Consider the following 25,768-nt stretch of genomic DNA (forward strand, 5'->3'; position numbering starts at 1 on the left):
GAGTGAGAGAGGTTATGGAGTGAGTGAGGTGAATGGAGTGAGTGAGTGAGCGAGGTGTATGGAGTGAGCGAGGTAAAGTGATATGAGTTAGTGATGTGAAATGGGTTAGAGAGATGAGTGAAGTGAGAGAGGAAGGTTATGTGAATGAGGTGAGTTGGTGAGAATAAAATGAGGTGAGATGAGGCAGTGAGGTGAGGCAATGAGGTGACGTGAGGCAGTGAGGTGAGTAGTGGCGGCTCCTTTGACCCTCCGCCCCTCTACCTGCCCTTACCCCCCCCACCTCTCTCTCTCTCTCTCTCTCTTTCCGTTTGTTCGCGCATGTATTACCTCCCCCCCCTCTCACTTTCATTTTTATTTTTCCGTCTGTTCCCTTATGTATTAGCTCTCTCTCTCTCTCTCTCTCTCTCTCTCTCTCTCTCTCTCTCTCTCTCTCTCTCTCTCTCTCTCTCTCTCTCGTGTATGTGTATTCATGTCTACAAACCTGTGTGCGTGTGTGAGCATATATGAGGAGAAGTGTGTGTATGCATAAGCGGAGAAGAGATCTTGTAAAATTGTGTGTGTGTGTGTGTGTGTGTGTCTTCAGAGATCCATATACTGATGTGTGTGTGTGTGTGTGTGTGTGTGTGTGTGTGTGTGTGTGTGTCTTCAGAGATCCATATACTGATGTGTGTGTGTGTGTGTGTGTCTTCAGAGATCCATATACTGATGTGTGTGTGTGAGTGTGTGCTCAGAGATCCATATCCTGGTGTGTGTGTGTGTGTGTGTGTGTGTGTGTGGGTGTGGGTGTGTTAAAAGATCCATTACCTTAGTCTCACTGTTTACATACATTAGTTATCAGCATAGGCTAATAGTGTATACAGGTAGGTAATTGTAAGCCACGTGTTCACAGGGTAAACACTGCTTGGTCTGCCGCATGAGTAAACACACACACACACACACACACACACACACACACACACACACACACACACACACACTGGAAATCCATCGTAACCTTAACATTCAGACACATTTGACTCACTTAGCTGAATAAAATCGTCTAAAATAAGAATCTAGGACCGTAGGCTTGTCTGGGTATGGAAGCTCCCTAACACTTCTTCCTTAGCGAGTTATTTTTGGATATGACTGGTTAGTATCCTTTTCTTACCGTATGTATGCCGATTACTGCGATACAGGAAGGATTTATGTAACACTGAAGGGGACAGTAATGAGTAGTAAACAGAATGAATCGCATAGGAAAAGGTGTTAGGGAGCTTCCTTAAACGACAAGAATACCGGCCCTAGAGTTGTTCCCGTCATGAGATAGTTATTGGTACCAGGATTAGCACTCGGGCTCCTGTGACCCATTTTTGAGGTGTTGGAAATTAGGTAGCATTAGGTGGAAATCAGGTAGCGTTAGGTGGAAATTAGAGAGCGTTAGGTGGAAATTAGAGAGCGTTAGGTGGAAATTAGATAGCGTTAGAGGAAACTTAAATAGCGTTAGGTGGAAATTAGACAGCGTTAGGTGGAAATTAGATAGCGTTAGGTGGAAATTAGATAGCGTTAGGTGGAAATTAGATAGCGTTGGGGAAATTAGGTAGCGTAAGATGGAAATGTAGGGAGCGTTAGGTGGAAATTAGATAGCGTTAGAGGAAACTTAAATAGCGTTAGGTGGAAATTAGATACAGTTAGGTGGAATGTTAGTCAGACCATAAGGGGTTTAATGGTACAATATGCTCTTTCTCAGTCCCGTATAACACACTCAGCTGAACAAAATCATCTGGTGTTTGTTAGTATACCAGAATTGACTTAAATAAACAGATGATATTTATTATGGGAAGTTGTGAAGAATATACCAAGCAGAGAAAGTTAGGAATGCAACTGACTGAGCTTCTATCTGTCCCTTCTAGTACGGTGACGTCATGCTTATTTCATTGATCCTCAGTTGAGACAGTTTGTAGGAATTTAGAAATGGATAATACCACTCTTCATTAACCGCTATTACGCAAACGCCATTACTTCCCGCATTTTCTCCTCATCTCCACCACCAATGGATTTTCGTAAACAAACTACATACCTTTACTTAATACAGAAGATTCGCACTTGATGTCACGCTAACTGCCAGTTATTTACTACCCCTTTTGGAGGTGTAGGAGGGGGCGCGGCTAGGCTACCTCAAAATTCGTACTCCAGTTAATTTCTGTCGTCGATACCATACCACTTCCCGGGCAGCGTTTAGGATATCATACCGGCCGTCTTCCGGGCAGCGTTTAGGAAATCATACCGGCCACCTCTCGCGTCTGTATTTTTTGTTTAGGTGGCACTATCATTTCCTCCCTACATATTTTTTTTTTCTGTATGTAGCACATTAGTAATCCCCCGTATGTAACTTGTGCAGCCTGTATTGGTATTAAATAGACATAAACGTCATTAGAAGAAGGTGCACACACACACACACACACACACACACACACACACACACACACACACACACACACACACACACACACTATGGCTTAATAATGATCATATAAGAAATCATTAAAGGGCAATAAATATAATACAGGAAATAGTAAGTCGTAATGTGCAAACAAACTGAGAATCTTGGCCTTCGAATCGTTATCATGGCTTGTTATCCGACGTTCCCCTCCATCCCCAATCCTTTATCAGCCCCATCAAGCTTAACGAGGTGCACAGAGCCTTCAGTAAGTCCCCCTCACTGCTATGGCGCTCTCGTAAGGTGAAGAAACTTGTCTAATTGTTCTGGTAGCAGGGTTGTGAAAATAAGTAAGAGTATGAGAAAAATGAGTAAGAATATATATAAAAAAAAAGAGTAATAATGTGATAAAAATGCGTAAGAATATCAAATGCGTAAGAAGTAATGAGAACTTGTAAGAATATAAAAATGTGTAGAAATATAAAAATCCATGAGAATTTGATAAAAAACGCAAAATATAAATACGCAAGATTTCAGTTAAATGGGTAAGAATATATAAAAAAAATGCGTAAGTATAATAAAAATGCGTAAGGTTTTAATGAACTCCGTAAGAATATAACAAAATTAATACTATAAAAAAATGTGTTAGAACGATAAAAATCTATCTATATACCTAGGCTGCTTCCCCCAAAGAAATGGAGGTAGCCGAGACAGGACGACACACTCCCAGTTTACTCATCCACACACACGCATTCGTTCGTATCCTAGCAACCAGGGAGACGATAAAAATGCGTAGGAATAATAAAACTAAGACTGAAAATGCGTAAGAATAAAAAAAAATATGCGTAAAAATGTAACAAAAATGAGCTTAAAGTAACTAACCTTCGAGAAACACAATCCAGCGGCGACTTTTGTGAGCTCTGCGGAGGTAGTAGCTGTGGAGGAAGACGTAGTATGCTTAGAATATATCAGGGTTAGTATTGGTATGCTTAGAATATATCAGGATTAGAATTGGTATGCTTAGAATATATCAGGGTTAGAATTGGTATGCTTAGAATATATCAGGGTTAGAATTGGTATGCTTAGAATATATCAGGGTTAGAATTGATATGCATAGAATATATCAGTTAGAGATGGTATGCTTAGAATATATCAGGGTTAGAATTGGTATGCTTAGAATATATCTTGGTTAGAATTGGTATGCTTAGAATATATCAGAATTAGAGAGAAATGGTATGATTAGAATATATCAAGGTTGAGGCGGTGTCATGAGGGGTATGAGGGAGAATTAATGTTTACACACACACACACACACACACACACACACACACACACACACACACACACACACACACACACACACACACACACCTCTCGCTTTCTGTGTGTGTGTATGTTGGTCTATACTTCATGGACTTTTACATAATCATCATCATCATCATCATCATCACCTGGACCTCCTTTCCCACCCTTGGGCAGGGTGAGGAGTAGCACGTCCAGACAACCTAAGTTTGCCCAGCCCAATGAGCCACTCAACAATTCACTCATCATTCAAGCCCCCGGAATCCTGGCTCTATCTGATACGCCAAAAACATTCATCACATTCTGTAGCTTCACATAAACGGATCCGATAGAGTCAGTCCGGTCGCTGGCACTTTAAAAAGGGGTGCCAAATCCCTGATAATGCACTTCTTCTCACAACATTCATCCAGCCAGCTCGATTTCTTGTCAATCACCTAGCCTCACAGACTTCCATTCCTCTCTTCCTCACACACTCATCCACCATATCCTTCCACCTTAGGAAAGCAGGGAGGAAATTAGGAAAGCATCACAGTCCAGCTTAGTAATAATTGTTGGGGACCTTAATCTGCCAAGGATAGATTGGAGAAATCAGACAGGAGATGCAGAGTCAGAGGAATTTCTAGAGGTAGTACAGGATAATTTCCTTTATCAGTATATCAGGGAGCCCACCAGAGGTAATAATATACTAGATTTGGTTTTAGCTAATAAAGAAAATATCATTAGCGATATAGAGGTTGGTGGACGACTTGGTAATAGCGATCATGAAGAAATTAAGTTCAAATTTATTTGGGATGTCTGTTCCACTGAAAATACCTCCACCGTTCCTAATTTTCGTCTAGGAGATTTCGATGGCTTAAGAGCTTATTTTCGAACGGTATTCCACAGGGAGATTAGCTATTTGAGGGAATGTCAGGTTAGTGGGGATCCCCAGGTCATAGGTCAGGCGCAGGAAGCACGTGGGGATGTCCGTCAGGTGTCTGTGAGGGGGGGAGGTAGTAGATAGGAATGTAGTCCAGGTGACGGAAATTAACTCAGCTCCAGTACCAAACAGACGTTCGACCAGTGAGAAGTATAACGAGTTAATAAATATAATATACGGAGGCCAAGATAGATATATTCCTTCAAAACCGTTTAGAACTAACAATTCAGAACCAAGATGGTTAAACAACAGATTAAAATCTCTCATAGGCCAAAGGAAAGGAATATATAGAAAATAAAACGTGAAGAGGAACACTTACGTAACCGGTACACAATTTTAAATAGAGAAGTAAAGAGGAGATAAGAAAAGCAAAGAGAAGTTATGAAATTAAGGTTGCAAGTGAATCAAAAGTAAACCCCAAGGGTTTTTATCAAATGTACCGAACGAAAAATAAAGATAGGATAGGACCACTCAGAACAGAATCAGGTGACATTACCAGTGAAGATAAAGAAATGTGCTCCATCCTAAATAATTACTTCATATCAGTATTCACCAAGGAAAATCTAAGCCTGGTCCCTCAAGCAGCAAATATTTACCATGAGAATACCGAAAATATTCTTAGTAAAATAACCATTAGTAAGGAGGACGTATTGAAAGAAATTAATAAGTTAAAACCTCAAAAATCGCCAGGTCCGGACGATATATATGCAAAAATTATAAAAGAAACCAAAGAAGAATTATGTCAGCCACTTTTAACGTTATTTAATGACTCTTTAAGTTCAGGAGAAGTTCCAGAGGCGTGGAAAACCGCAAACGTAGTGCCCATCTTTAAAAAGGGTGATAAATCAGCTGCGTCGAATTATCGTCCGATAAGTCTAACGTCAATAGTAGGAAAAATGTTAGAGTCAATTTGGCAAATAGGATTAGAGAACACTTAGAAAGATTTAATCTTATAAACGAAAGTCAGCACGGATTCAGGCAAGGACGATCCTGCCTCACAAATTTGTTGTCATTCTACTCGGAGGTCTATGAGGCAGTAGATAGCGATAAAGCTTACGATGTTATTTATCTGGACTTTAGTAAAGCTTTTGATAGAGTCCCACACGAAAGGTTAGTTAGAAAGGTTCGAGCACACGGTATAGACGGCGATATCTTAAAATGGATAGAATCCTGGCTGAAAGGACGAAAGCAGAGAGTATTAATAAATGGAACTAAGTCGGACTGGGGATTAGTAACTAGCGGTGTACCACAGGGTTCAGTACTCGGTCCCTTATTATTTATCATATATATAAATGATCTAGACTTAGGAGTCAATAGCAGAATCAGCAAATTTGCCGACGATACAAAAATAGGGCGTATCATTAACTCGACTGACGATTGCCATTACTTACAAAAAGACCTCGATACATTGTCCAAATGTTCTAAAACTTGGCAAATGGAATTTAACGTTGAAAAATGTAAAGTACTTAACGTAGGCAAGACCATTGGAGATACTAAATACAGCTTAGATAACAAAGAAATTAGCAAATCTGAATGCGAGAGAGATCTAGGAGTTATGATTAGTAACGACCTTAAACCTAGGCAACAGTGCATTAATGCGAGAAATAAAGCAAATAGGGTCCTAGGATTTATTTCGAGAAGCGTGAGCAATAGATCATCTAAAGTAATACTAAAACTTTATCTAGCATTAGTAAGGCCACATTTAGACTACGCAGTACAATTTTTTTGTCCTTACTATAGTATTTATATTAATTCTTTAGTTAATGTACAGAGAAGATTGAATAAAATGATTCATGACGTCCGAACCTGTCATATGAAGACAGACTGAAAAGACTAAGTCTGCATTCGCTAGAGAGGCGTAGAGTAAGGGGAGACTTAATTGAGGTTTTTAAGTGGATGAATGGTATAAATAAGGGAGATATTAGCAAGGTACTTAAAGTGAGCATACAGGATAGAACTAGAAATAATGGTTTCAAACTAGAAAAATTCCGTTTCAGAAAGGAAATCGGTAGAAATTGGTTCGGTAATAGAGTAGTAGACGAATGGAATAAGCTACCTAGTAAAGTAGTTGCTGCCTCTTCCATTGAGAGTTTCAAGCATAGGCTAGATAAGCATATGACAAATAAGGGGTGGATATAGAATAAAGAAACTATTATAACCAATACTAATTCAAAAATAAATTTTCTTTTCAGGTTACACTATGATAGTCTCTATTCTCCTTTCACACTTTCCTGTAAAATGTCCACGCCAGTTTTTCTATACGGCGTGGTGTTCTTTCTGACTTTTTCCTGCCGGCTTCGGCTGGAGGGTTTGGAGGGCGGGGGAGAGCCTTCTTCTTTGCTATCCTTATCTCATTCTAGTAGTTCAGTTACTCTTCTAGGAGCTGCCTAGCATGGGCCAACCGGCCTACTGCAGTTATCCTCTCTTCTTATGTTCTTATGTTCCTTGGCCTACCTCGTCTCCTTCCTCCTTGAGATTCGCTCAGATATGCCTTTTTCACCACTCCGTTGTTATTTCGCGTGTTTGTTCCTTTATAAAGTCCCTTATTCTTGAGGACACACACTGTTACCTCGTCCCAAGTTTGTTTCAGTCTGGCCTGGGCATCTCTACCCTCAATATTTACATGTCGCACCCTCCGCACCCAGGTGTCATCCTCCATTATCTCCTCATGCCCAAACTATTTCAGATTACCTCTTCTCATCACAACAATAACACATTCAAGTCCCATCCTTTGAACTCCTCATATGTAATCCTAACCTCTTCCCCCGGATTGTCATTCAAGGATACACTACATATCCATTCGATAATTCTCACATCTCTGTTTGTGCTCTTGAATATACTCCTCTGCTGCTCAGATCGCACCACTGTACTATATTACACACCCGACACATGCTGCATACAAGAATTCCTTAGCGTGGGGGGAGAGATTTCCCAATTTCAGGAGGGCCAAGAGCTCCCTGAACATCCTCCAACCATTCTTCAACAGAGCTAGCCCTAGACCCACCTCCAGCACATACCATGTCCCCCAAATAACAAAACTCATCCATACACTCAAGCGACTCTCCAGCAAGATATATCCTTTCTTGCCTCTGCGTCTGTATGGTCTCACGCACGCACAAGAAAACATTCTTTTGCAGCCTACATTATACAACACTACAACTTTTATACACAAAATGGAGTTATTTCCCACATCCTTGCAGCAAACTGTTCATGGTCACACTCCTGCTATGACAGTCCCGCCACCTGTCTTAGATATCAATATTTATGTTTTATCTGCACTTACTCTCATACTCTTGTACCCCATTCCACCTCCTCACTTCCTAAATCTTTCCTCAGCTACCCTGCCATTCTCCGCGACCAACATCAAGTCATCAGCATACAACATTGGACATGGGAGTTCAGTTCTGAAGCCACGTGAGAGAGCTTCAGGCACCATGATATACAATATGGGGTTGAAAACTGACCCCAGACCCCGATGCACACCAATATTTAGGGAAAACTCAGTACTCCCATCTCCATTCACTCTCACCTGGGTGTGAGCATATCATACATTGCCATAACTACCCTAACCAGCCCTTCTCAATCCTAAGCTTTCTCATTACCGTACCTACTTCACCACCTTCCATGGCACTCTGTCAAAAACATTCTCCAGATCAACAGAAACAAGATACAGCCCTCTCTTCCTTCCTATGTATTTTTCTTTTTAACTGTCGGACAGTAAATACCGGTACTGCATCAGCTGACCCTTTGCCTGGCGTTAACCCAAACTGTACCTCATCAGTATCCACTCTTTCTCCTATCCTGTCTCGCAGTACTCTCCATTACCTTCATTATCTGGTCCATAGCTTTATGCCTCTATAATTTCTTTTTTCCATGCATCACCCTTCCCCTTATACATATTTACAGTCATGCTCTTCAGCATGTCATATAGAACGACATTTAAATATATTAGAGGTTATCAAATGAGTAACTAATAATAATAATAATCATCATCATCATCATTATCATCATCATAACAACAACTAGTACATAAAACCTAATAATAATAATAATAATAATAATAATAATAATAATAATAATAGTAATAATAATCATAACTAGTACATAAAACCTACTACTACTACTACTACTACTACTAATAATAATAATGAGTACATAAAACCTGTCTTCGGCTACAGTCCTCCAGATACCAACCCCCCACCGACCTATTTTACCCTAGAGACCTGTTCCTGCAATGACCAGTTATCCCTCCATGAACCTAATTTCGTCCTTAGGCATGTTTCCTCCCCATGGACTCATTTTCGTCCTTGTACGTTTTTTCCACCATGGACTCATTTTCGTCCTTGTACGTGTTTTCCTCCATGGACTTGTTGTAGCCATGAACCTGCTTTTACTCATGCCCATACTTTCCACATGTTTTTCCTCTAGGGACCTATTTCCTCCATGAACCAATTTTTCCCAGTGGACCTATTTCCCCCATGAACCTATTTTCCCAGTGGACCTATTTCCCCCATGAACCTGTTTCCCCCATGGGCCTATTGACACCATCGATTATTTTTCCCTCCATGAACCTGTTTTCCCTCCTGGACTATTTTCACCTATTTTCATTTTCCCCCCTTGGACCTATTTTCATTTTCCCCCCTTGGACCTATTTCCATTTTCCCCTCCTGGACCTATTTCCATTTTCCCCTCCTGGACCTATTTTCATTTTCCCCCTTGGACCTATTTTCATTTTCCCCCTTGGACCTATTTTCATTTTCCCCTCTTGGACCTATTTCCATTTTCCCCTCTTGGACCTATTTCCATTTGCTCCTCCTGGACCTATTTTCATTTTCCCCTCCTGGACCTATTTTCATTTTCCCCTCCTGGACCTATTTCCATTTTCCCCTCCTGGACCTATTTCCATTTTCCCCTCCTGGACCTATTTCCATTTTCCCCTCCTGGACCTATTTCCATTTTCCCCTCCTGGACCTATTTCCATTTTTCCCTCCTGGACCTATTTCCATTTTCCCCTCCTGGACCTATTTCCATTTTCCCCTCCTGGACCTATTTCCATTTTCCCCCTTGGATTTATTTTCACTGATAAACCTCTCTCCGGCATGGACCTTTTTTTTACCCACTGGATCCACGTTTTTTCTTGGATCCATTTCCCCAGGGACCTATTTCCCCACATGGACCTACTCCCACCATGGACCTAATCACTCCATGGACCTGTTTTTCCATTACCCACCCACCCATCCACAGTAGCACCCAGTGTAGTTAGTCTCAGAAATGGAGCGATGTCTCAGCACCATCACACACACACACACACACACACACACACACACACACACACACACACACACACACACACACACACAGCAGATTTAGTATTATAGTTAGTAGTAGTAGTAGTAGTAACGTTAATAATGATAATAACAACGTAATTAAGTCTATTGTTATATCCCGTCTGATGTTCGGCAGCAAAGTGTTACCTATAGTTATGGATAAACTAAATTAAATATCTGTTGTTGACCTACCCTGCTGGTGAGTTGTCGTTGCACAGGGGCGGCGTTGCGTGGTGGCGTGGGTGTAGCCAGTGCCGGGTGAGGGGCGTGGTGGTGGGGTCATGCAGGCCGCAACACCCCGCCCCTGCCACACCGCCCACGCCCCGGGACTCCCCCACCCGCGACATGAAGCCACCACCGTCCCCATCACCGGCCACGCCACGCACCGCCACACTGCACTCAACGCACGCACCCCACCACCACACCACGGCCAACAACACTAGCCTGCAAGACAACATAATCACATTAGTTACATATACTCTGTTCACTTTAACTAGACAGAAAATTGCCGTATCTCCATGTCGAAAACGGAACCATAACCAGAGATTGGCACTAGAATTTGCTGCTAGTCACGAAAAAGTACTGTAGAGAGGATGAAGGGTCGTAGCAGTGTCGCTTTGCCATTCAACTCGGGGGAAGTAGGCTGCACAAGGACAACCATTTCCACAAAACTTTGATCATTGAATTATAGTAATAAGTTGGATATTTGTATACTCTTGCTACTTTAACTTGGCCTAAAACTGACATCTCATCATCTTGAATGCTGAGTTGTCATAGTCACGAATAAGTCCTGTGGAAAGGATGAGCCAGAGCATCATTTTTTTCTGCCATTGAGGAACATGACCTGATGCGGCAAAAGGACAAAAATATGGGTCAAGTTATGGCTGCTGTTGCTCGACCCCGGTCCGTCTGATCGAGCAGACCCGTCGACTGCAGGTAAGCAACTGTCCCATAGATTCCCGCACCGTTGATGTTGTGTCTGTGTCTTAGTGTGGCATGTGCTGTTCAGTGCTCCATTATGTGTGTTACGTTGTGTGGACCTACTGTACTTGTAGGTGGATATGTGTCATCTGTGAGTCTGCCTAACCCAGATCTAAGCTGGTAGTTGAGGAGGGCTGGGGTATACTGCTATATTGTTGGCCATACTTCTGTACCCTGGGATACTAGCTGTGTGTGTGTGTGTGTGTGTGTGTGTGTGTGTGTGTGTGTGTGTTTTATGCAAGAAAGAAGGAACCAAAGGCTAAGAGCCCACAAATCGTTCCCTCCAAGAAAAAAAAAAGTGTCAAATTCAAGATCCGTTCATCTCGAGATGCCTGGACACACTGCGTTTGAAAGACTGGAGATCGTAGGAAGTAGGAAATGCAGACAGAGGGAGACAGTTCCAGAGCGTGTGTGTGTGTGTGTGTGTGTGTGTGTGTGTGTGTGTGTGTGTGTGTGTGTGTGTGTGTTTACTGTCTCCTGCCCTCCTTGTATTCACCCCTCACACCCTCACCTCCACGCCAGGAAAACTCTGATAGCATATACTGTACAGTACTTCCTTCAGACACATATTTTTTTAATCACAGGGAAAAATATACAAAAGGCGTATTAAATATATACAAAAGTGCACAGGGGAATATAATCAAACTGCAAATCGTGTGTATCAAATATTGCCCCTCACTCTGGAAGCTGTTGTAAGTTAATGTCCACTAAGCGTCTTAGCACAATCGACGTCTTCTAGAGCATAGGAACCCATGAAGAGAGGATAACTGTGGTAAGCTAGTTGACCCACGCCAGGCAGCTCCTACAAGAGTGACGAAACGTATAGAATAAGACAAGGATAGTAAAGAAGACCCTCTCTGTAACTCATGTCTGCTGCTTCCAGGCGATTTTATTCCACTGAGAAAAGATCAATGGCCGTGAAATACTTATGATGAAAGGTGTCATCGTTTTATACTGACAAACGAAGAAAAGGAAGAAAAGAAGAAGCGTACAATAGGATTTTTAGGTTTCCCATACAAATAATAATGATCAGAATTTTTAGCATAAGTATTTATGTGACTAATGGTGGGGGGAAAGGGATAATGTGTGCTGTGATGGTGGGTCTTGCGCGCTTGCGTGTGTGTGTGTGTGTGTGTGTGTGTGTGTGTGTGTGTGTGTGATATTTTTCTTTGTTGATTTCTTTAAAGATGTTAGGTACTTGTATTTGTCTTTTGTTTGTTGCGTGACTACATTAAATCTGGCAGCATTGTGAACTGGCAGTAGCGGGCAATACAGCCGTACACGAATCCACCAACAACTGATTCTAAACTGGATACGCCCTCCTCTCTTCTTCTTTTTACTATTATTGTCAAATTTAATGTTTATGGTTGAGTGGGTTAAGGCGCTTCAGCCGGATTGAGCTGGTAAGGGTTCATAATAAGGGGTACTTGGTGTTTATTGCTCACATAATGCCACCCAGGGAAGAGTGAGGCTGGTCATCCTCTCTTTAAATACCAGGACTGAGTAGTCTAGCTCTGGGCTTAGACATTTCTTTAGGGCAAAAAGGTATTGGATGATGGCTATATATTTTTTCACTGTGTATGTGCACGGTATGTATATACAGTACATATGTATAAAGTCGGTAGAGAGGTCTGTCATCCCAGTGGACGCGAGCTTTAATCCCGGCTGGGGCAGGGAAAAGCTTAAAGGATGTGAGTTTTGCAAAGCATAGTGGTGACATGTGGAGGCGTATGGAACGCGGGATTATTGCTGGGCTTAATGGGCTTCAGAGTATAGCTGTTAAACCAATGTCCAAAGTCGGACGCAAAATTATATATATATATATATATATATATATATATATATATGTTTGTACAGTTGTACTGAAGTTGAAAGTGTGTGTATTACGTATTCTAACTTATATTCCAAGGCTGAGTATATATATATATATATATATATATATATATATATATATATATATATATATATATATATATATACATACATACAGTATACAGTTGTACTGAAGTTGAAAGTGTGTGTGTATTACGTATTCTAACTTATATTCCAAGGCTGAGCATAACAATATATTGACATTCCACCCACACCACCAACACTGACACTCAGAAAGGCTGCACCTCAGCCATTGTTGCCAGACCTGTTTCCAGACGATAGTAGGAGGAGATTCTTACAGCCTGACGGATTAGCACTGTCTTCATGTACTGTGATTTTATGATGAATGTCCCTTTTTTAACAGTGTTAGAAATGTAAATGTATTCAGTCACTGTCAACCAGCACCTTCGAATATCATCCATAATTCCTTAATCCGATGACGCACACAGCAATGTTGAGATATTATGTGAAGAATAAATCGCGGAGGAGAGAATGCTACGAAATCTCTAGGTCACGTGGAGGTGGATAAGTTAGTCTACTAGCCACAGGTATACACCCAGTTGCATCTTCTCAGGTTCCAGAATGAGGTGGGTATAATTCTACCAAAGGATACTCGTTCCACTACTTTTTTCCTGCATTAACATCACAGTCCACAGCAGAAATTCGCTTGATGGACCTTCCAGCCAAGGTATAGTGAGATGCTGTCACTAGACCATGTTTCCAACAAGGTCCAAGCTTCACGTATGGAAACGAAGCTTAGACCTTGCTGGAAGGATACAAGTCATAGGTGAGAGCAATGGAAATGAGTTATTTGAGAGGAGCATGAGGAGTTAATGGAGAGGTAGACTGACAAATGAAGAAGTGAAGGGGCGTTGTGGTGTGGATGTGGATGTGATAGAAAGCGTTAGGAAAAATAAACTGAAGTGGTTTGGCCATGTGGAGAGGATGGTTTACAGTATGTGAGGTGGAGGGGAGGAGGGAGGGGGAGACCGAGGATGAGATGGAGAGGCGGAGTAGAGAGGTAAATGAGAGGGGAGGCAGCGAAATTGCAGGGGACAGGGCGGCATGGAGGCGATTTGTTTGTGGCCACCCCTTACTGGATTAAGGCGTCTGGCTATCTATATTATAATGATCAGATTTCTTTATGTAGTTTGGTTGTTACCGTAACACAGCAAAAACGGCGCAACGTAGCGCAATTTTCGTAAGAGAAAAGTACCGTTAAAATTCTCTGACTTGAAGACTAAAACAATTTCCAGTCCAGTCAGTCCACCAGTACCCGAGTTAGGACTCATTTCTGGCCTTTTGCATTACATTTAACATTTGCTTTTAGTGGAAGGGATGGATTCGTCCTTGGTCAGGCATTGAAATTACCAGCGGGACAGAAGGGAGAAGAATGACGTGTTTGTTGTATTATCACTCTCTCGCCTCTCCTTCCTCCCTCCATAAATTCCTAAAACTGTTTACTATAATGCTGTAGTATAATTTAGTATAATAGCAAACTACTATCCTGTGTGTGTGTGTACAAAAGCTCTCGTACTATTACACTCCCCCTACTTCCTACCCAGGTTATGTCCGCCACTTTCCCCCTTGACGAATTATATCAAGAAAGAATAATTTTTTAAAGCATAGAAACATTAAAAGCCTCTCACTGCTTAGGAATATCAGCCAGCAGAGGAAAGTGAGCAATAGCAGAGGTGAAATATTAGGCGAACTTTTGTCTTTGATTGTACAATTTGATTACTTCCACACATCCTGTTGAAATCTACGTAATTTTTATACTGATTGCGAAACAGTACGGAGAGAGAGAGAGAGAGAGAGAGAGAGAGAGAGAGAGAGAGAGAGAGAGAGAGAGAGAGAGAGAGATTCGCCCCCAACCCCCACGACAGTATGGAAATCTCATTCCTGGTGAGCTTTTAATTTTATTTTTGTTTTTCCTTTTTGTTTTTTTTCTCTAATTTGACACGAGCACTCCAAGAACAGGCTGAATGACCGATATTATAAACACCCTCGCATCCCGGATCTTACCGTAAACTCTGTCAGAGGGCTTATTTCCGGACTTTTAACCCGTCACCCTCGCGTGGTGGCACCGATATGCCCGGGTGATGAAGCTACCCGGTGATACAAATGTCTCTCTTTCTCCCTCCCTGTGACCCGAAAGGCGGATGGTGGACTGCGGAAGAATGGCTCCTCTGGCCTGCAGTTCACTGGGTTCACGTTCAGATGGGCATAGGGTTGCAGCTACTACTACTACTACTACTTCTGTCGCTACTGCATGTTCGTTTTCATAATCAATTTTTATTCAACTTAGATATGGAGCTCTGTACTCTTTTTACTCGAACTTGGCCCAAAATTACCACCTCTCCATCTAGAACTCTGAATTAATAACCGTAGATGAACAATAGTATATGATGCCAGTCACAAAGAAGTGCTACGGAAAAGATACTGAGTCAAAACCTAGTCTTTTTCTGCCACTGATCTTCGTGCGATGTACAAAAGGACGAAAATCCGGCCCAAGGGAAAAAAAAAAAAAAAAAAAAAAAAACAGCAGTGAAGGTGGTTAATGAAAGCAGTGTCTAGCCCCTCCAGGTCGAAAAAGAGTCTCCAAAATTATATATTAAAATAATCTTATGGAGGTGGAGAAAATAAAATGTGAAATATACGTCATCGGAATGAAGTGACAAGGAGGATGATCCCCCCATGTGCGCGCGCGTGTGTAATAATAATAATAATAATAATAATTTTCGGTTTATTTATTCATAATGTATATAATAAATAATAAGGGATCGAGTACTGACCTCTGTGGTACCGGTACACCGCTAGTTACTGATCCCCAATCCGACTTAGTACAATTTATGAAAACTTCTTTCTTCCCTTTAGCCAGGATTGTACCGTATTCATTTTAAGATATCGCCGTCTATACTGTGTGCTCTAACCCAAGGCCTTCTTCTAACCTTCCTAACTAACATTCCGTGTGGAACTCTGTGGAAAGCTTTACTAGTCAAGATAAATAATATCGTAAACTTTATCGCTATCTACCGCTTCATAAACCCCTGCGAAACACGATGATAAAGTGTGAGGCACGATCTATCTGTCTATCTATCTATTGCCAGACGCCTAAATCCCGTTTGGGGTGGCCACAAACAAATCGCCTCCACGTCACCCTGTCCCCCGCCATTTCACTGCCCTGCTCCCAACCCACACCCCCTTCTCTCATATACCTCTCCAGCCCATCTCTTCATCTCATCCTCGGCCTCCCCCTCCCTCTTCCCCCCTCCACCTCACTCACATACACTCTCTTCGTCAGTCTTTCACCCTCCATCCTCTCCACATGGCCAAACCACCTCAGTGTGTTCCTCATAACGCTTCCTATCACATCCACATCCACACCACAACGCTCCTTTATATCCTCATTCGTCAGCCTGTCTCTCCATGTGACTCCACAGGCTCCTTTTAAATAACTCATTTCCACTGCTCTCACTCTTGACTTGTGTCCTTCCAACAACGTCCAAGCTTCACTTCCATACGTTAGAGTTGGTATCACAATACTGTCATGTAGTAACTTTTTCACTTCCATGCTCAGTTCCCTGTTTCTTATCACTGCTTTCAAGGAACGATCGTTCTTCATAAATCCGTGCTGATTTTGATTTATGAGATTAAACCTTTTTAGGTGCCCTCTAATTTTATTTGCCAAGCTGACTCGCATTTTATCAACTATTAATGTTAGACGTATCGGACGAGAATTCGAAGCAACTGATTTATCACTCTTTAAAAATGGCCACTATGTTTGCGGTCTTCCGCTTCTGTGGAACTTCTGAACTCAGAAGAATTATTAAACAACGTTGTAAGTGGCTGATATACTTCCTTTTTTTATTTTCTTTATAATTTTTGCATATATATCGTCCGGACCTGGCGATTTCTGAGGTTTTTACTTATTTCTTTCAATCCTTCGTCCTTACTGATGGTTATATTACTAAGAATATTTTTCACATTATCATCGTGAATAACTGTCGCCTGAGGGATAAGGTCTGGATTTTCGTTAGTGAATACTGATATGAAATAATTATTTTGGACTGAGAACATTTCTTTATCTTCACTGGTATAGTGTTACCTGATTCTGTTCTGAGAGGTCCTGTCCTATCTTTTATTTGTTGTACTGCACAACTGATTAAAGCCCTTGGGGTATTCTTTCGATTCTTGACAAACCTTAAATTCATAACCTCGCTTTGCTTTCCGTATCTCGCTCTTTACTTCCTATTCAGAATCGCTTACCGGTTACTTACGTGTTCCTCTCCTCTTTATTTTTCTATATATTCCTTTCCTTTGGCCCATGAGAAACTTTAATCTGTTGTTTAACCATCTCGGCTCTTGAATATTTGTTCTAAACGCTTTTGAAGGGGTATATGTATCGTGGTCTCTGTTTATTAGATTTACTTAGTAAATAACCGGTAAGTCATTATATTTCTCACCTTACCGATTGGCCACCTGGTACCTGCCCTGAATTAATCTCCGTCACCTGAGCTACACTCCCACCTGTGACCTTTTATTGCAGGGGCAGGTCCAATGAATGTCTTGTGGGAGTGATTTGATGGGGATTGTTGAGAGAGAGAGAGAGAGAGAGAGTGAGAGTGAGTGAAATGTCCTCAAGCAGGTGTGAAAGGAGATAAACGATGATATTTATATGTACTTGTCCTTATTTTAGCATAGAGAGAGAGAGAGAGAGAGAGAGAGAGAGAGAGAGAGAGAGAGAGAGAGAGAGAGAGAGAGAGAGATTATCCTTTAAGTATCTCTCGTTATCGTATTGGAAGAGATAATTATAATCCATCCAGTGTAATGACATACTTTCGCTTCCGTCGGTCCATTAACTCTCCCTGATTAGTATTTCCTAGAGTTCAAAACGTACAAGCCTCCTTAATCCTTCCTATACTCTTTTCACCTTAACTTGGCGCCAGATTTTCGACTTACAGGTCATTTCACGCAGTTCGGAGACAGAAAGAGACAGTGTTACGGCTCTGCATCCCACTTCTTAACTAAAACCATATTCAGGTGTCAATCTGCCATTACAGCTCAGGATTCAAGATACAGAGATGGCAGTTTTAGGCCAAGTTGGAGTGAAATGAGTGTAGCAAACCCACTTTCCCCTGCCCACCATGCCGATATATACGTATAAGCGTATTGCGTTCCCTCCCCATTTATATCTTCAGTAATACACGTCTCCCCTAATCTGAATGTAATGGCCTGGCTACTGAGGGATTAGAGAGAGAGAGAGAGAGAGAGAGGTCCTCAAGCGGAAGGGGTTAAAGGAGATGAACGATGATATTTCGTATATTTGCTTGTTTCTGTTTTAGCATATGAGAGAGAGAGAGAGAGAGAGAGATTATAAAGGTGAAATTTATGATGTGCTTGCCCAAATTTATGCCTTATTGGTAATGTGCTGAGTCATGCTGGGTTTTGCTGAGTCATTGCGTGTGTTTCATTTACGAAGGCTGAATGTGCTTTTATTGCAGAGAGAGAGAGAGAGAGATTATCCTTTAAGTATGATATTTCTGGCTTGGTCCTTTGAGACTTCCTTGATCCTTTAATTTCTCTCTCTCTTTCTCTCTCTCTCTCTCTCTCTCTCTCTCTCTCTCTCTCTCTCTCTCTCTCTCTCACACACACACACACACACAGAAAAATATTTACACATCCTGGAGTTGAGAGGTATATGAGGGAGGGGGGAGTGAGTTGGGGGAGGGCAGTCAAATGGTGGGTGCAGAAATGAAAGGGAAAGTTTATAAGACTGTCGTAAGGCCAGCCATGTTGTACGGAATGGAGACAGTACCACTGACAAAAAGACAGGAGGCACAGTTGGAGGTGGCAGGATTGAAGTTGTCGCGTTTTTCGCTAGGAGTGACGAGGTTGGACAAAATTAGAAATGAACATATTAGAGGGACAGCACACGTAAGTCAGTTTGGGGACAAAGCTAGAGAGGCGAGACTGAGATGGTTTGGACATGTGCGGAGGAGGGATGGGGAGTATGTCGGGAGGAGGATGCTGGAAATGGAGTTACCAGGCAGGAGAAAGAGAGGAAGGCCAAAGAGAAGGTTTATGGATGTAGTGAAGGAGGACATGCGGGTGGTAGGTGTAAGAGAAGAAGATGCAGAAGACAGAGTAAGATGGAGACGGGTGATCCGCTGTGGCGACCCCTAAGGGGAGAGCCGAAAGGAGAAGAAGTCAAATGGTGGGTGACAGAGGGACTTGGAGGCGTTTTGTCTGCAGCCGCCCTTTACGTGATTAGGGTGTCGGGCTATAGATAGATAGACTTCCAATAAAATCATGTACACACACACACACACACACACACACACACACACACACACACACACACACACACACACACACACACACACACACACACACACACACACACACACACACACTAACTTGACCCCCCACCACCACGACAAGGTGGTTCCCGTTGGGGGGTTAAAGTGTGTGTGTGTGTGTGTGTGTGTGTGTGTGAGAGAGAGAGAGAGAGAGAGAGAGAAATTAAAGGATTAAGGAAGTCTCTATGGACCAGGCCAGAGAGATCTCACACACACACACACACACACACACACACACACACACACACACACACACACACACCTCTTCTCTCTCTCTAGGGACTGACCCCTGGTGACTTGGCTAATGACCCCAGGGGAGAGGCATTTGACCAGAGAGAGAGAGAGAGAGAGAGAGAGAGAGAGAGAATGTATGCCAGGAGGTGAAATAGACAATGCATTACACAGGTTCGTTCTAGTTACTACTTAGCATATGAGGTTGATGTATTGTTGATGAATTACCCCTTTACCCCTTCCCCTCTTCCCCCTGCCCCCCCTTGGCATTTCCTCCTCTTTGTAGGGGTGGGTAGAAATGATGGGGAGGAGGGGAAGGTGATGGGAAAAGGGAAGGGGGGAAGAAAAGGAAGAATGGGAAAAGTTGAGGAGGAGAAGAGAGATAATAAGGAAATCTAAGAAGTGGGAGAGGGAAACAAGGGGAGAGAGGGAATGGGAGGAAGGGGAGGGAGAAGGGGGGAGGAGGAGGAAAAGGAGGGAGAAAGGAGAACTATTAGGGGGAAAGAAGGGAGAAGGTGATGGGGAGGGGGGGGGAGAGTTGGGTGTGCAGTATGTGTTACTTTTATCAGCGTTTATCCGTCTCACATCCGATGGCAGATTACAACCTCTTCTTATCGACTGTTTATGGGCCTGTTAAAATATAACAGAGAGAGAGAGAGAGAGAGAGTCGTTTTAAGGCACAGTCTTACCCTAGAACATAAAACGCAACAGTTGAATTTACTTTCAGGTCCCCAGTGACAATGCTGAGAACCAGGCCATGTTTTATAGTATGGTAAGGTTTGGCGAGTCTAGGTAACTATAAAAAAAAATGATGCTAAGCAATATTTCTGCCAATATATATATATATATATATATATATATATATATATATATATATATATATATATATATATATATATATATATATATATATATATATGTAATTTCGTCAGTACAGTAACTAAGCAAAAATATTCGTACATCTTAAGTCGTACGTACAAGGTATATTTAATTTTATTCATTTTATGTTCAGACGATTTTTTCAGCTGAAGGGAGCATCCTAGGAGTAAAGGGGGGTTAAAGAAAGCTACAGTGTACACCTAATTTCAGTAGTTCGAAAACTCTCTTTTAAGGTGAATGTAATCGTGTGGAGGTAGCGAGAGTAATCAATAAAATGAAAATTATATTCGAGGGGCTACTTTCTCAGTGAAATTCAGAAATGTAATGAGAACTGGCTGAACTGTTTTGCTTTAGCGAGAGACCTAGCAGAGAAAGAAATCTATCACTCTATATCTTACCTATATAGGGTAAGATTATAGAGTGATGGATTTCATAAGTCTTTGTCCTGTGTTTCAAAATGCATGGGTGGGTACAAAAGTTCGTCTCTGATTTCGCTGCTGCACTTTGCTCTTCCCTTCTCCACTTTTCATTCCCCTGCCCCACTTTTCATACGCCTCCTCCACTTTTCATTCGCCTCCTCCACTTTTCATTCGTCTGCTCCACTTTTCATTCACCTGTTCCACTTTTCATTCGCCTCCTCCACTTTTCTCTTCACTCCTCCTCTTTTCATTCGCCTCCTCCACTTTTCTTTGCTAGCTGCCAGTCCCAAGTGGAGAGAAGATTGTTGTGTTTCTGTGCCTATATAGATGATGCTCTTGGACTTGACGGATCGGGGAAGAAATGGCGGACATATCCAAGGCGGAACAGTGGGCGAAGTTTTGTCCCTTACTGTAAGAAAGAAACATTTGGAGGTCGTATTCTATGTAGTTTTGGAAATTCGCAATGCCTCTTCCATAGCGGTTTCTTCTGCACGTACATCTTAGTATCGTCTTGTACGTAATGGTGCAAACTACCGGTGTCAACATTATTATCTATTTATTGCCAGACGCCTTAATCCCGTAAGGGGTGGCCACAAACAAGTCGCCTCCATGTCACCTGTCTCCCGCAACGATATAAATAATTAACAAGACCATGTAAAGGCGTATGATGATGTGCTAAATAAATCGCTAAAGAGGGAGAGTTACGAACCCTCCTACGCTACCTAGAGTACGTCCATGCGTATGATGGGTTTGTGAATGAGCGCAGTGAATTAATGTCATCTAAGTCAGGAGTGAGAACAGTGGGAATGAGTTACCTGAGAGGAGCGTGTGAGTTTACGTGGAGAGACAGGCAGACAGACAGACAAATAAGTGGAGGAACGTTGTGTTGATGTGGGTATGACTGAAATCGTTATGAGAAATATTCTTGAGATGGTTTGGCCATTTGGACAGGATGGAGATTTGAGAGACTGACGAGAAGAGTATGTACGTGTTAGGTGGAAGGGGAAAGGGGGAAACCGAGGATGAGATAGAGGGATGAAGCAGATATGTGTTTGAGAGAGTGAGATGTGCTGGAGAGAGGGCAGCTTGATGGCAGAGGACACGGTGACATGGAGGGTGTCATGTTTGTGGCCACCCTTTCCAGAATCAAGGCTTATGACTATAGATAGATGACATGGTTGGTATATCACGCTGCGAGGTAGTTGCTGACAAATACATCCCTCCCCGTTTTAGCCGATACGTTGTGGAACTCTTACATTATATTCTGAAATGTGTGTAGAGCTCCAAAACAACGTCCCCGGATTTCAACAGTCATATTATGTCTTTCGGGGAAGGCTCAGTCTGCTGTTGTGGGCGTGGGTGTGGCAATAGGAGTAGGAAATGTATAAATAATGCAGGGTAGACATTGGTATCGCTGAATGAGCCGTCCCTGCACCACACAAATAATTGCCTGGCGGAGTGGAGGAGGTGCGTTATATATGGACCACCCTGTGATATTCCCCTATATATGGAGGTCGCCCTTAAGATACTGACAACTCAGATCTCATTAATTTTTCATATCTGCAGGTTCAATAGGCGTGTTTTGCATGTTTCATTACCTGTGCTGTGTTGAATGACGGTGACAGTGTTCGAATAGTTTTGCCGGGTGCACATTTGCCGGCAGTAATAACATCTCTCCACATTTACCCGAACAAAAATGAAATTCCTACACGCTGTTCTGAGAAGCATGTTGGCCTCGGAGATTGCACCACTGGGTTTTGTGAGTAAATGCTCTCTGTTTCGTTCTTTCCTATGAAGTAAATGAAGTACATAAATATTTACCTCCACCAGCGAAGTTGGACGGATGCTGTGTATGCAACTACGTCTGTTTCTTCTGTCTGTTTGTGCAGAGGATATCTAAAAAAGTTGTAACAGTATTTCATTGAGGTGTGGTGCATAGGTGGGCAGTAGGTGAAGAAAGTGTTGATAAGATTTTAAGGTGGATCCGAATCCGAATGCAGGAAAAAATAACAAATTTCATTGCCGTTGGCGGTGGTATGCGGTGTCTGATCTTATGTAATAGGGTAGACTTAGACCGTAGGATTAATTGACTGTGGAAATCCGTAAAAGTATTCAGCTGGTAGGAAAGAGGAATTCCAGCAATAAATCGTAAATTTTATTGGCGTTAGCGGGGGTATACGCGCTTTGAGTTCTTTCTGGATAAGTTTGCAGTTGTACGTCTTGGGAAGAGTATTTGTTATTATTTTTATTATTATTATTATTATTATTATTATTATTATTATTCATGACTACAGAGTGTGGAGTAATGGAGGTTCATGTCACTTTAGTCAGCTTAAATATTTCAAAGTTACACGCGTGCGCTGAATGTCTCTCCAGCATTATCTCAGAGTTGTTTAAGTGAAGGCACATTGGTACGTGTGTATACTTATAGCACGTTTGTTTACCCACACGAACACCCCTAACCCTTTCAGATCAGTTGATGGCCAGGTGTAGTCAGGCTTGAGGCTCCTGACAATACTCCATTCTCTTTATCATGGCCTAGATTTTCTCCTTTTTGCAGCTTATTTTACGTAGCTCAGTGGCAGACAAAGGCAGTACTGCGACTCTGCGTTTTTCTGTAGCACTTCCTCGTGACTAGCATAATTTTCTGTTAATCTGTTGTTTTAACTCGGCATTCAGGATGGAGTGATGGCAGTTTTAGGTCAAGATAAAGTGAACAGGTTATAGTTACAATAGAGTCTCATTCCCAGCTCATAAAGGCTTATTGAATTACATGACAACACGACAGTGAGAGTGGGCCAGTTCCGTTAGGTGAAAACAAACTGAATATTAGTGTGTACGTTCGTCTACACAGAATCATGCAAGTGTGGGTACGTGCATGTGCGTAAAAAAGAACTGTGACTGTCTTCCCTCATACTTGTGTACATACATGTGTGTGTGCATGTTTTGTGTGTTGGATGTGGGAATGTAAATATAAATCTCTGGCTGCGTGTTATTAAATTTCTCTCTCTCTCTCTCTCTCTCGGTCTTTCTGTGTGTGTGTGTGTGTGTGTGTGTGTGTGTGTGTGTGTGTGTGTGTGTGTGTGTGAGAGAGAGAGAGAGAGAGAGAGAGAGAGAGAGAGAGAGAATACGGTACACTTTCTCAGTCTTCGGTCCGCGTGACAGTATTCCATTACCCCCCCAAAAAAAAAAAAAAAAAAAGGAAAGAGAAGGCAGTAATTATAGCATTTGCCAGTCAGTATTACGTAGAATAAACCATTGTATTAGATATGCGTTTGGTATTAGTTGTACTATAAAGAGTAAACAGTAACAGCAATAACAACAAAATTACAACTGCTACTAATACTATTACCATTACTACTACTACTACTACTACTACTACCACTACTACTACTATTACTACTACTAACTATATGATTATAATAATAGTAACAATAATACCACCACTACAACCACCACCACCACCACTACTACTACTACTACTACTACTATTACTACTACTACCACCATCACGGACACCAACCACATCACCACCTCAGCCAAAAGAAAAATAATAGTATCACACACACACACACACACACACACACACACACACACACACACACACACACACACACACACACACACACACACACACTCACTCTCTCTCTCTCTCTCTCCAACACGTTCCTTAACACCATGAATACTTTCTGACATCTGTTTCCACCGATATTTTTTTTTTTTTTTTTTTTTTTTAAGCATCACCTTGTATTCTTAAAGCTAATTATGTCCATATTAATTTACACGGGAGTTGATGGACAGCTGAAGAGGTAGAGTTAGTCTACCTCTGCCCATCACACACACACACACACACACACACACACACACACACACACACTCCACTCCACTACGTCACTTCCTACCACAGCTACCATTCTTCACGTTACTACCACATCTACCACACCTGCCCAGCCACCACCACAATAAGTCCTGCCACAATTACCACCAGTACGACTCACCACCACCACTCACCTGTACCACCACAACTACCACTCACATATACCACCACTAAAACTTCCTACCACATCTACCATTTACCACTCACTTGCACCACCACCACCTACTACCACAGCGACAGCACATCCTACCACAACTACCACTTACGTACACCACAATGACCATCACCACCACTAATCCAACCACGACCATCACCGTAATAGCAGCAACAATTCCTACCACAACTACCACACACCTGCACCACCACTACCACTATATCACAGTACTTTCTACCACAGTTTACCACTACAACCATCCTACAGATACCTCATACCAGCATCACCACCACACATCCTACCACTACAATAACAACCACTCACGCACAACACCTTACCACCACACATCCTATCACTACTACTATAACTACCCCACACTTCTACCACAACTACCACTCACCTGCACCACCTCCACCACCACCACCACACATCCCTCATCCCTCTGGTCTCCGTCTCTTCGTCTCTCTCACCATCTATCCCTGCTTCTCACTCGCGCACCATCCCACTTTTGCCTTGCACTAGTCTTGCGCATTCATCCTACTATCCTCCTCTATCCTCTGCGCCGTCTCGGGATCCCGGAACTCCTCTGAATGACGCCGCATTTTACGAATCTTTTCCACGGTATGTCGGCGGCGCGATCTGAAGAAGTTCGGGAGTATTTTTTCCGACTCCCCCCCCGCGCGATCTTAAGATATCAAAGGGTTTGCGCAGTCTTGGAATCTGACGTGTGTGCGTTTGTTTGTTTAAGAGATGCGCTTATTTGTTTTCCTTGTTAGCAGCGGCTTCACATATGACAGTTGCTGGTATTGTTTTTTGTTTTTGTTTTTTTTCTTGGTCAGGTTTGGAGTCCTATGCAAAAACTCAAAATATTGTCTGTCAATGGCGGTTGACGCTTTTTGTCCACTGGTATTTCCTTAAGACAGTTTTTCAGCTGGATTAGCGGACTTTGCTCAATGCACGTCTCTTTGATCGCCGAAATGTTAAAACTCTTGCAAATTTATTTTAATTATTTATATAATTTCAGTCACT

General features: G+C 42.1%; 1 protein-coding gene across 1 annotated transcript in view; it reads right to left on the bottom strand.

The window, feature by feature from the left end:
• The window catches only part of LOC145392061 (uncharacterized), a 94,878-nt gene extending 69,537 nt beyond the window's left edge, over positions 1 to 25,341 (bottom strand). Inside the window, exons 1-3 of the mRNA XM_080266517.1 lie at positions 25,268 to 25,341; positions 10,157 to 10,408; positions 3,299 to 3,351 (exon numbers count right to left, since the gene is read on the bottom strand). Coding sequence (XP_080122643.1) covers positions 3,299 to 3,351; positions 10,157 to 10,408; positions 25,268 to 25,341 — 379 coding nt within the window. The remainder of the gene's footprint in view (positions 1 to 3,298; positions 3,352 to 10,156; positions 10,409 to 25,267) is intronic.
• Between the last annotated feature and the right edge of the window lie 427 nt (positions 25,342 to 25,768).

The sequence above is a fragment of the Coenobita brevimanus genome, chromosome 21 (assembly GCF_032717465.1).
Source record: "Coenobita brevimanus isolate Jiangsu-jjx chromosome 21, ASM3271746v2, whole genome shotgun sequence".
Classification (NCBI taxonomy): domain Eukaryota; kingdom Metazoa; phylum Arthropoda; class Malacostraca; order Decapoda; family Coenobitidae; genus Coenobita; species Coenobita brevimanus.